Below are 12,984 nucleotides of genomic sequence, written 5' to 3'. Positions count from 1 at the left end.
GCGCCCAACTAGTCCAAGGCATATTTCACTTGGATCGGACGACCAACCTCCCGCTCTTGATGACCTCGATTTGAATCGTTTCCTTTGTAATGAGCCAACCTCTGCAACAAGCTGACATCGAGCTCAATTCTAGTCTCCTCCACCAAGTGAGGTTAGTTAGTTGACATCACACTCGACCCAATATTTAATGGATCAAGGAGATAATTTCTTAATTAATTTTTAGCTAAACAAAAGAAGATATTTCGAAAAAATGATTCATTTTCTAAAAATTATTTTTCAAAAAACAATTTTCAAGCTTTCAAACATACCCTTATGACATGTTTGGTTCATGGAATAAGTCACGAATGGAATAACATTCCTTGGAATAGACATATTCCATCGTTTGGTTGGATCATTTTGTCATGGAAATAACATTCTTAGTAATGAGCTATTACCTTCGCAAGGGGAATAGCCATTCCTAGGGGGGCCTTGGTATTAGCTATTCAATTCCCATGCTCTTGGGAATAGCTTTTATATCACAAATACCAAAAAACCCTTTGCACTTGTATATATTTAATTAATTATAATTTTTATCCATCAATCTATCAATAAATATATATATATATATATATATATATATATATATATATATATATATATATATATATATATATATATATATATAACATTCGGTATATCATAATCATATTCATTATTATTATTATTATTATTATTATTATTATTATTATTATTATTATTTTGTATAAGGATATTTATGTCTTTAAAACCTATTCCATTTCTTTTCCTTTAACCAACCAAACACTGGAATACAATTACTAAAGTCTATTCCTTCAGCCAACCAAACAACAGAATACACTTATTCTATTCCTTACATATTCCATTCCCTATGGAATAACATTCCTATTCCCTCCAAATTCATTCCGTGAACCAAACTTGTTGTAAATTTAATCAAAACTTGGATCACTGGGAGAGGAGACCCAAAATACGCTCCTAATCGTTATCTGTCACGGTTTTTTGTGGGGACAGTACACCAAGCCGATCTTCATGAATGACGACACGTACAATGCCATTCGACGGATCATTAACCGTTCTCCAAAGCTCCATTTTTTTCCACGGCCATCTTCGCCATCCAGTCTCCTGCCTCTACCTTATTTTGCTCCCGGTAGACATGCTTGAGCATGACTACTCAATCCATTGCCATCCATAATCCATTCCTTGCAACGATCAACAATAGTTGTGATGTACCCCTTTGATGGCAAATTCCCGGTCAACCAACTCGATCAAAGATTAAAATAGAAATATCTCTAAAAAAAAAAAGAAGATAGGGTCGTTAGGTCATATTTAATTTTAGTCAAATATCTCTTTAAAAAAAAAAAATTAGATAGGGTCGTTAGGTCATATTTAATTTTAGTCAATTTTGTAATTCTTCATGAAATTATTTTATTTTAAGACAACAATCCCGTTTGTCTAATCAAATGCCTATAAAAGCACACAAATGCTTCTTTCCCGTAAACACCAAAACAAACCTTAAGCTTATAATCATTCGAAATGGCATTCAACCGCAACTCTGATGAGAACTTCATTGCGATTCTTAGCATTGATGGAGGTGGTATTAGAGGGATCATTCCTGCTACTATTCTTGCTTTCCTTGAAGCCCAACTTCAAGTAATCACTTCTAAATTAAAGTATTTGAAGCATTTCTTTTTCATTATTTAACATGAGTGTTGAAATTAAAGTATGTTTATTTTAATTTTATTTTTGATTAGGAATTAGACGGTGAAAAAGTAAGAATCTGCGACTATTTCGACTTGATTGCTGGAACAAGCACCGGAGGATTGGTGACCGCCATGTTAACAGCTCCAAATGAAGATAAGCGTCCTCTTTTTGCTGCAAAAGACATTGTTCCCTTTTACATAGAGCACGGCCCTAAGATATTTCCAGAACGGTATAATAGTAATTTTATTTATTACTGTACTATTTTTGTAATGCCTAGAAAAAAAATTGATCTCAAAATTTCTTATAGAAATTAAGGGTGTGCTTGGAAACCCAGATTCCGGGTATCTGGTGTTTGGTAAGTGATGGAAAATTTAAGTTAACTGAAAATAACATTTTGGTCAATGTTAATACACCCTTTTTCTTGAAAATGACTTCCCCCTTTTTTTTTGGGAAGTCATTTTCTACTTTCTTCCGTTCACATCTCTCGCTTCCTGTCGACGCTCCACAGCTTTCCCTTCTCGTCGATGCTCCACTATTTTCCGGCCCTCATCACTGGTTTCCGCATCGGAAACCAGAATTGGTTTCCCAGAACTGGTTTTCGCACCGGCGGAAACCAGTTCCGCACCGATGCAGGAACCAGAACTGGATTTCGATGCGGAAACCAGTTCTTGTTTCCGCACAGATGAACTGGTTTCCGTATTCAGATAGGTGATCTTGAGTTTGTTCTCAGAAAATTTGTTTATCTTGTTGAGGTGATCTTGATTGCACATCTTGTTTGTTGATTGAGAAGATCGAATTATGCTTTCGAAAATCTACTCATTTTCTGGAAAATGAACCAAACACACAATGACAGTTTTCTGTTGTGCAGCCAAACACGGGAAAAGAAATCATTTTTTGAAAAATAACTTATTTTCCAGAAAACATTTTCCAGAAGTCATTTTCTTGCTCTCCAAACGGACCCTAAATAAACATGGTTTATTAATCCAAATTTGTATTTATTTACATATAAATGTTATCCCCTTTTTTCAATCAACCTAAAATTTCATCCACTCTGCATATATTTTTTTGCTTTTGAACCGTTGAAATTTATTCCGAAAAGATACTAATATTAATGTATTTCAATTCTCTGGGTTGGGATTTTTTCATCCTTAAATTTGACAAATAGTAAGCATAAATTAATAGTTGGATGCGGCAATAATTTGTGTTGGTTGCATTAGATACATGACATGCAGAGGCGGCGGTCTGTTTGGAACAATCAGAAGAAGTTTGGCATCTTTGAGTGGTCCCAAATATGACGGTAAATACCTCCAAGAAGTTCTTGAAGAAAAGCTTGGAAACACTCGACTGCATCAAACTTTGACTCCAGTTGTCATCCCCACCTTCGACATCAATAACTTTCAACCACTTGTATTCACCAACTACGAGGTACATATATATATAGAGTTAGGATCATATGAGAACATGTACTTAGGTGAGAACGTGAGAACACATCATGTGTATCTATCTAATTTTTTTAATGGTCTAGATTAGATTAAGTGTGTGCGAACGCGCATTAAATGTGTGCAAACACACATAATTATATAAACAAAGTGTTCAAAAATAACGCACCATTAGGTGTGATGCATTTTTGGTGTGTGATACATTTGTACATTTTTAAACATTGCGGTATATTTATGCATATCTATTGGTACAATTTGTACCGGCGGCACGGGCAGTCCCGTCTGCATTTGAATTAGAATATGGCATTATTTGGTAAATGGTTGTTAGCGGTTAGCTGATTGAGTTAATTAGATCGAGAGTATAACTAGTTGATAATATTAGCTAATTGTAGAAATGTGTTTGGTAAATTAGCTGTTAGGTGATAGATGTTTGGTATAATTTCTTTTTTCAAAAAGCTAATTAAAAAAGTTGCTTTGAGCAGTTTTTTGAATGTTAGCATTTTGGAATTACAAAAAGCTAATTAACCAAACATTTATATTGATTTTTTAACCAAGTCAAACAATAAATAGTGATCAAATAAACTAAAATTGGCTGATAGGCTAACTTTTTACCAAACAGGGCCTATATATATGAGAACAAATCTCAGACTTACATTTGTAAAAATTCAATGATCTACATCAGATTTTTTTTTTTTTAAAAAAAAAAACGTGGTGACATTTTTGTAATTATCATCAACTTTACTATGTAAACTTAAATACTTAAATATGCAATTTTAACAACTAAATATGCAAACATGGTAAATTTTATAAAAGGGGTGTTTGGTATATAGCTGTTAGCGGATAGTTGATTGGGTTATTGGGTTTGACTAGTTGATATTATTCGCTGATTGTAAAATAGTGTTTGATAAATTAGTTGTTAGTTGATAGCTTATTACATACAAAATAACTTTCTCAAAAATCTGATCGAAAAAACCACTTTGAGAAGCTTTTTGAATTTTAGAATTTTGGAGCAATAAGCTAATTAATTAAACACTCATATTGATTGTTTAACCAAGTCAAACAACTAATAGTAGTCAAATAAGTCAAAATTGACTGATAAGCTAACTATGTTACCAAATAGGACCAAAATCAACGAAAATTAAATAAATTTTAAATCTAAACCATAAATGTTAGACCTTAATGTAATATTTTATATATATTTTAATTTAAAAGTATTACATTTTTTTTCTCAAAACAATTATGTTCCTTTATGAGTAACACCGCTATTCCTAGAGTGACTTTTCTGTGAGACTGTGTCACCAATCCTTATCAGCAAAATCAATTGATCGAGTGAATATGGAAATGTAATACTAATCAGGAATAATACTAATTTATAAGTAACAAACATGGTTAGTACTATAATTTCCCGTATAAGTATTACATTTTGTGGTATATTTTATTACATTTTTATCTTGACCCAACTGTCTCACGAGACGATTTCACATAAGTTTTTGCCTTATTCATAATGAATAATATTATATTTTGATTATTTTCATCCTATCTTGATCCAATTCATCTAGAAATAAAGATCCGTGAGACCTTGAGAGTCACTTAATATAATATAATATGCAGGCGGAGGATTGTCCTGAGTTGGCCGTTAAATTGTCAGACATATGCATAGGAAGTTCCGCAGCTCCAACGTATTTTCCTGCTCATTGTTTTCAGAACACTGATGATAAAGGCAACATGTTTGAGTTCAACCTCGTCGATGGCGGCGTCTGCGCTAACAATCCGGTATATATACATACATTATGCCTATATAGTTATTATCAGTTGAACTTAGTTTTACATCTAAACTTTTCCGTGTTTTGTGTTGTATGTATGTGTATATATATAAGACTCTGGTTGCGATCAGCACAGTGACGCAAAAAATGGTGAGGAAAGATCCAGATTTCCCAATATGGCAAGGAACCCATAATCCCAGAATTCAAAATATTATTTTTCCAACCAATAACTACCAACCACGACGACGGTTCCTAATACTTTCATTAGGCACAGGATCTTCAAAATATTCCCAGAAATACACTGCCGACATGGCGGCCAAATGGGGAATCGTCGGATGGTTGACTCACGCCGGCGCCAACCCTTTGATTGATCTTTTCTCCCACGCTAGCTCCGACATGGTGGATTATCACATCGCCACCAGTTTTCAGTCCCTCGATTTCGGAGACAACTACCTCCGAATTCAAGTAAGATCAGATTATTATATAAATATTGTTTTTGCTGAGAAATTTCACTTTTGGTCCCTTAACTATTATACATTAATCACATTTGGTGTTTGACTATGGGTGCAGGAAGATAAGTTAGAGGGAGATTTGGCCTCGGTTGATGTGACGACGGAGGAGAATTTGAAGAGATTGCAAGAAGTTGGGGAAGAGTTGCTGAGGAAACCTGTTTCCAAATTGGATCTTTTGACTGGACACTATAAGCCTGTTCCTACTCGTGGGACAAATGAACAAGCCTTGAAAAGGTCTTCACCTCCTCTTTTTTTTTTTTTTTTTTTTTTTTTGTCTTCTCCTTTAAAACAAAAATTAAATACCGACCTCGAATAATCATATTACTTCTAAGGGTCACACTCAATGTTGCAAAACTCCAGCCAAGGCACCGAGCCACCGATTAATCGGTGCCTAGGCACTAAGCGCTAGTTAGCCGCCTAGCGTATCACCATAATCGGTGGTCTGCCGCCTAAGCACTGCCTAGGCACTGACTGTCTAGGCCTCCTAGGCGCTGACTAGACCTCCTAGCTAGGCACTGACTAGGCCGCCTAGGTTGTCTAGTCGGTTGATTAGCTATTATTTCCTTCTTCTTTAAATCGATTATTTCACTCAAAACGATATCGTTTTGAGTGAAACAATTCTATATTGTTCAAACTCTAGATATTTTTTAGATTAATATTTAATATTTTAGTATTAACTATTAAAGTATTAAATAGTTTATAATTATCAAGTCTTAAAAAAATTTAAACAAATTTTTAAAAAATAAAAAATACATGGGCGCCTAGCAATTTTTCAACCATGGTCACACTTGTGTGGGATGAGACAGATCGTATCGATATGAGAAATAAAATATTTATACTAAAAAAATGTAATACTAATTAGGAATAAAATATTTGTTATTTATAAGGAAAAATATAGGCCCTGTTTGGTAAAATGGCTGTTAGCTGATAGCTGTTAGTTGTTAGCTGATTGTGTTAATTAGAGGGTATAAATAGTTGATAATATTAGCTAATTGTAGAAAATGTTTGGTAAATTAGCTGATAGCTGATAGCTGTTTGGTATAATTTATTTTCTCAAAAAGCTAATTGAAAAAGTTGCTTGGAGTAGCATTTTGAATTTTAGTCTTTTGGAGTTGCAAAAAGCTAATTAACCAAATATTTATATTGATATTTTAACTAAATCAAACAATTAATAATGGTCAAATAAGCTAAAATTGGCCTATAGGCCAATTTTTTACCAAACAGGGCCATAATATTTTTGAGTAAAATGCAATACTTTTGCAATATTTTTGATGTAAAAGTATTACACATTCCCTTATAAGTAATGTTAGCAAATGTTTCTTACTTTAAAATTTAATACTTATAAGGAAAAATGCAATAATTTTAAATCAAAATGTAAAAGTATCATTTTTTTCAAAAGTATTACATTTTCCCATATAAGTAATAAATATTTTTTTCTTGATAAATATTACATTTTTCAGTATAAGTATTACATGACCGAAGACGGTCTCACAAAAGTTTTGGTCTATAGTTCTAATTAAGTTATTATCAAATTTTATTTGAATAAGTATCTCCAAATATATAATTCTAAAATTTTCATTTCAAGTGTAATATTTCGAAGAACTAACTTTAATTTTATGGTGCTATACTTTCATTTATGTGTTATTTATTGAAACTAACATTCTATGTTATGGATTGCAGGTTTGCGAAAATGCTATCAGAGAATAAGAAAAATTATTCTTCCACATGCTCTGTCGAGTCGGAGTGTGGGGGCACTTACTCTTTAGGGCTGGTGATTTAGTCTTTTGGGGTAAGAGAATAAGAGAAATCGCTAAATGAATGAAGTCAAATAAGATACGAAATGTCAAGTATTTAATTCAATTTTTTCTTAAGTGTAATGCGTGATCTGGAAACTAATTAAGCTATTCGTGTGGATTTTTGTTTTGTTTTTTTTTTAATAATATTCATGTGGACCTTAATTGAGTTTTTTCTCATATTGTTATTGTTATTAATTCTTATAATTATAAAAACGATAATTTTTCTTTTGAGTACTATAAAAACGATGATTTAATATTGAATGCTTGAAGTATAATTTATGATTGTAATAATTATTTGCTTTCTACGGCTTAATGTCACTAATAATTAATAGTTGTTTGGATGTATTTTTTCGCACGTTTCTTTCTTCTTCGTTCTCACCCTCTCTCGCCAGCTTCCCACGGGCTGAGCAGCGGGACTCCCAGTCCCGTTGCCCTGGTCCGTGGGATAGCTCAGCTCGTCTTCTCCGACTTCAATCAAAATACTGCCAATCACAGTCCAAAAGATCCAAATACACATCTTAAATACAAATTTCCAGTTGCAAACCATTTATATATTCATATACATATTTCCACAGATCAAATACCAATATAGTTTGCTATCCAGCTGAAGAGTAACATAGAACTCAGTATACATAGATTCATACACACACACACATATATATATATATACATATATACATACAGCAAAATGTAGGGAAAAAATGAAGTTTTGAGTGGACATACATAAATCCTTACCCCCATAGCTACAACTCCAAGAATCACTCCCAAACTTAGTCCTCTGCCATTCCTTCCCTTCTCAAACCAAGCACAGCATCCACACCCATTTTATAGGTTATTAAGATGGTGCAGGCGAAGAGGAAGAGAGAGTTTTTTTATTATTATAAAGAAGGGGATACCCTATATACACACACTACTTGCCTCAATTGAGGTTTAAACCTTTCACCTTTCACTTAAAGGAGCAATTCAATATCAGTGAACCACAAGCCACTTGGTAAAGGAAAAGAGAGTTGGGTGAGAGATGAATAAAATGAATGAGGGTTGAGGATGAATGCGCCCGCGGCACACATAGATTTATTTAGCACACATTTGGTATTTATGTTTTGTTTGTTACTAATATATTTTGCGCTAATTAGATTATTTCTTTGTATTTCCCGAGTTTAATGCATTAATAATGCGTGAGAGTTAATTTGAATGATATTTATGCTTTATGAGACTTTTTGTTTTGTTTTTTTTTTTTTTTGTTTTGTTTTGTTTTTTTTTTTTTTTTGGCAATTCTAAGACAAAATTGGAGATATGTGATTGTTGGACAAACATAATTACTAGTTATCATACGCCCATTGCGTGAATAGTTCAATGTCAATGTGTATTTTTAAATTAGTGTTTCAGAATTTATTAAAGTATCATTTGGTATCCTGACATATATCAATGCAACATTGTCAAATTTTTCATAAAAGAAAATATTTCAAGAATGCGTAACTGTGACTCATTGCAGAAATATTGGATTAACTGGTGCAATAACAGTTTTAGAGGGAAGCATCTTCATTGAATAGTACCCTAAGCATAGTTTTTGCAACACAAAACTCTATTTATTGGCATGATCCATGCTTCCTCTTGTTGCCACTTTCGCCAGAAAAGAATTCTTGATTTGATCTAGTCTCCTAGTGTACTTTATTGCAATTTTAGTGCATTGACGCAATGCACCTTCAAAAACAGATCGAACCAAATCTTCATTCCCCAAAAAGACAATGATAATAGGCATAGTTTCTCATTTGTGTTGAATATATATTACAAATTAGGTGTATCGTTTCATCAATGCATGCCCAATGTTTGATTGGAAAACAGTACATAGTATAAATCTGAACAATTAATTACGAAACTGATACATACTCCTAACCATATTCAATTCATAGAATTCTCGTAAATGTACATATGCATGAATGACACTTAAAGGTAGTATAGAAAGTTAAAGTTCAAACTAATGTTACCATTGTGTGTATGATTGTTCCAATATGTTTTGTTTGCCCCCGCAGCTGATGATTTCTTTGATATACAGAAGAAGAAGAGCATGATGATAATTATTGGTATTAGCAATACATCTGGGCAAATTAGACAATCCACCATGTTTCAAAATAACATTCAAATTATTTATTTGTTGTTAACATATTGTATCTGTTGTTAATAAATTAGGTACCTATAAATAAATTGAAGGCACGTAATAGATGTTATAAAGTTGATATTATATGAATTCTTCGAGTATAGTTGTTTTACTACATTTTGTCCTAAACTTTTAAGTTAACCACTTGCTGTTCTTCAACATTATAATTTTAACCACCCATGGTCATTACGTTTATTTTAGTCTTTTAGGCCATGTAAAATAATGACAAAATCGTTCATTTAGAAGGATCACGGTTGGTTAAAATTTGAAAGTTAAAAGACCAAGAGTAGTTAACTTGAAAATTGAATACTCACTGATATAGTTAATTTAAAAGTTTAAGATTAAATGTGTCAAAATTGTTATACTCAATGGACCCTAGATGAAATTAACTCGTACATAAAATGTTAATTGTAAGTTACACAATTTAATAATTATAATCACATAATAATTAATTATATAAACATAATATGTTAATTATAGTAAACACATAATTTATTAATTGAAAATATATTATAGCTTACCGATCCAATGTATGCCTCCATGGTATAACAATTAATACATCTGATGTGTAAAGTGATTTTGAAATCTGACAAATTCATTATTATCTGCCACCCAAAATATCGTAAAAATGTGCGCGTACCAAGTACCAACATAAGCAATTAAGCAGATAATAATAATGAATAACATTGGTTTAGCCAAAACTTAGGGTCCAATTGAGAATATAAGAAACTTGAGATGTCCGAAAATATTTATGGTTTTTACTCTTCTCATTCTTCGAAGTTCAAATAAATGCAAAGTATCCCACACCGAATAATTATGTATCTGGGAACCCAGATATAAGATTCCAGTTGTGAACTTTGGGCACGACCTTACTTGAACAGATTTGTTCTATAGGCTCGTACGTCCATAGAGGATCCTTGACTGTCTGACAGGCTTCAAATTCTTTTATTTTGAATTTAAGTAGTGGAATTCAACTTAATAATTGAGTTTTTTTTTTTTTTTTTTTGGTAAAGTACAAAATTTTTTATGTTGATATCAATAGTTTACATATGTTTAGTTTTTGAAAGATGGAGGATAATCTGAGATATGCTGAATTTAAGTAGTGAAATTCAACTCAAAGAGGGAAATGTCAGTAATATATTTAAGTAGTCCTATTTATTAACCATCACCAAAACCATTAAGCCAATGCGGCAATGCATAATCACAAACCTGCAGAATATAGGGTATCATCAACACACACATGTCAGCTTCTTGAGAAGATGGTAAAAAGGTCATTTAGAACAACAAAGAGATCTATATAACTTTCTACTTGTGTTACAATTGTGATTACATGCAAGTTCAGAAAATCTCGCATTTGAGGCTTTATAACGTATTTGAGAAAAACAAATTTCAAGCTCAATAGACAAATTCAAAAAACATCTTTAAAAAACACAAATTTCTTTGAAGAATAGCCAAAAACAACTTTAAACGAATAAGAGACGGAAATTGTGATTACATACAATGTTATGCTAGAATAGTATGTATTCATACAACAATTATAGACAAAGATCTAATATAAAAAAATGTAACTGCAACAAATATACCTCACGAAACTAAATTCCGATTTTATCCACAGGGGCTGGGGAAATCTCATAGATTATGTAAGCATGAAATAAACTTGCACAAAAGCCCTAAGACCGTAATCTATGAAGAAACACTGCAACAGTTTTCAACTTATGGATTGAAACATTTTGCTCGAATTGAATATATAGAAAAAATATTAAAACCAAAGGATTCAAACAAATACATTCGACTGATTGTACCAAAGGAGAAAAACGCCAAAACCCAACGTTAAAAGTGTTATTTGTAGTAATGTTCCAACATTTTTTGTTGATCATGCATGGGGCGATGGAATCTATTGGTGTACATGAGTGTTTCAAAAAAAAAAAAATAAATAAAAATTGGTGTTTTGGGTTTTAAGCAAGCATACAGTTTGGCCACACCAGAAAATGGGGGAGATTATGAAATAAAAACGTTAAGACTCTTTATATAAATTACGCATCCACATAACAATCAGAAGCGTTTGTAGTCCAACGGTTAGGATAATTGCCTTCCTAGCAATAGACCCGGGTTCGACTCCCGGCAAACGCATTGTTCGTACCATTTTTTGTCCATCTGAGAGGAAGTGAAATCCAGCTTACAAATAATGATGGGATAAATTTTCCCAAAGTACGAAAATTTTAATGTTCATATCAGTAGTTATTAGATTTCTAATTGTTGAAAGATTGCTACTTATCTATGCATCTCACAAAATTTATTGTTTTTTTTTTTTTTTGAAAGGACAAAATTTATTGTTAGTCAATTAGATTAGAATGTAATATATGGTGAAAGTTAATTAACAAAGTAACGAAGTATATAGTTATATATCAATATTATAGCTCAAGTATTTTGAGTCAAATTCAAGCACTAATGCATATGTCTATAACTAATAAATAAAGAGTTAATACCATCTGAGGTCATCCGAGTATAGTGATTTTGTCACGTTTAATCCTAAACTTTCAAATTGACCATTTGTGGTTCATCGACTTTCAAATTTAACCATTCGTGGTCCTAGTTAACCACTCATGGTCCTTCAACTATTAAATTTTAACAAACCATGGTTCTTTCAAGAGGACCATGACAGGTTAAGTTTTGAAACTTGAGGACCATGGGTGGTTATCTTGGACCACAACTGGTTAAATTTAAAAGTCGAAGGACCACAAATGGTCAATTTGAAAGTTTAGGACTAAATGTGGCAAAACTACTATACTCAGAGGGCCTCATATGGTATTAACACAATATATAAATATAGTAGTACAATAATAATATGAATGTCAAGATTTGGATTATACTTACAATATGAAGAATTACCATCTATAGTAAGTGTCTTTCTACAATATTAAATGCTTATCACAAATGGGTCATGTTTACATGAGAGTCACTTACCACGTAAATGATGTGGATAAATTGTATTCGTTGAAATTGACAAATCAACCGCTACGATTAAACATAAAGATATCAAAGAAATTTGCCTAATTAGCATGTCAAAATTTCAAAATTTACACTTAAAGGGCAGACTCATCCGACTAAAAATCCACTTTCCCGTCTAAGTAGGGATAAGTAAAAGTGTCCAATATCTAATAAGTATGGTCAAAATGTAACAATTTTTTTTATGATAAATTAAAAATGTCCATTGTCCAATCTGGAACAAGTCTAGGACCAAAAAAAATTAACTCTTAAATTAGTCAAAATATGAAATTTTTACCGTATCTTGTATGGTAACACAATATCTTATATTTACTAAAATTATGTGTATATATATATATATATATATATATATATATATATATATATATATATATATATATATATATATAGGTTCAAATGCGGTTGGTGTGTCCAGGTGCGGTTAAATCTAAGCAATTGATCTTGCTTAAATCAACGTCCAGGATTACCAACATTAAAAAAAAAACACGGTGGCAATTTGGTAATTATTGCATCTAGGTCAAATTTAAGATACGTGGTTTTACTTCTTAAAGTGCGTGATTTTTGTGCTTAAGGTGCGTAGGTTTTGTGTTTAAGGTG

The 12,984-nt window shown here is 32.1% G+C and overlaps 1 protein-coding gene and 1 non-coding gene across 2 annotated transcripts; both read left to right on the top strand.

The window, feature by feature from the left end:
• The first annotated feature begins 1,406 nt into the window (after nt 1-1,406).
• LOC109172128 (patatin-like protein 1) lies at nt 1,407-7,338 on the top strand. The gene is made up of 7 exons (XM_019321274.1): nt 1,407-1,665; nt 1,767-1,945; nt 2,934-3,141; nt 4,767-4,928; nt 5,033-5,383; nt 5,489-5,664; nt 7,111-7,338. Exons 1-7 carry the CDS (start codon nt 1,549-1,551, stop codon nt 7,208-7,210), a joined length of 1,293 nt encoding a protein of 430 aa, XP_019176819.1. The 5' UTR covers nt 1,407-1,548; the 3' UTR covers nt 7,211-7,338.
• A 4,101-nt stretch (nt 7,339-11,439) lies between these two features.
• TRNAG-UCC lies at nt 11,440-11,511 on the top strand. Its single transcript has one exon. It is a non-coding gene; the product is annotated as a tRNA-Gly (tRNA).
• The last annotated feature ends 1,473 nt before the right edge of the window (nt 11,512-12,984 follow it).

The sequence above is a fragment of the Ipomoea nil genome, unplaced genomic scaffold (assembly GCF_001879475.1).
Source record: "Ipomoea nil cultivar Tokyo-kokei standard unplaced genomic scaffold, Asagao_1.1 scaffold0415, whole genome shotgun sequence".
Lineage (NCBI taxonomy): Eukaryota > Viridiplantae > Streptophyta > Magnoliopsida > Solanales > Convolvulaceae > Ipomoea > Ipomoea nil.
This window is presented reverse-complemented; position numbering and strand designations above follow the sequence as displayed.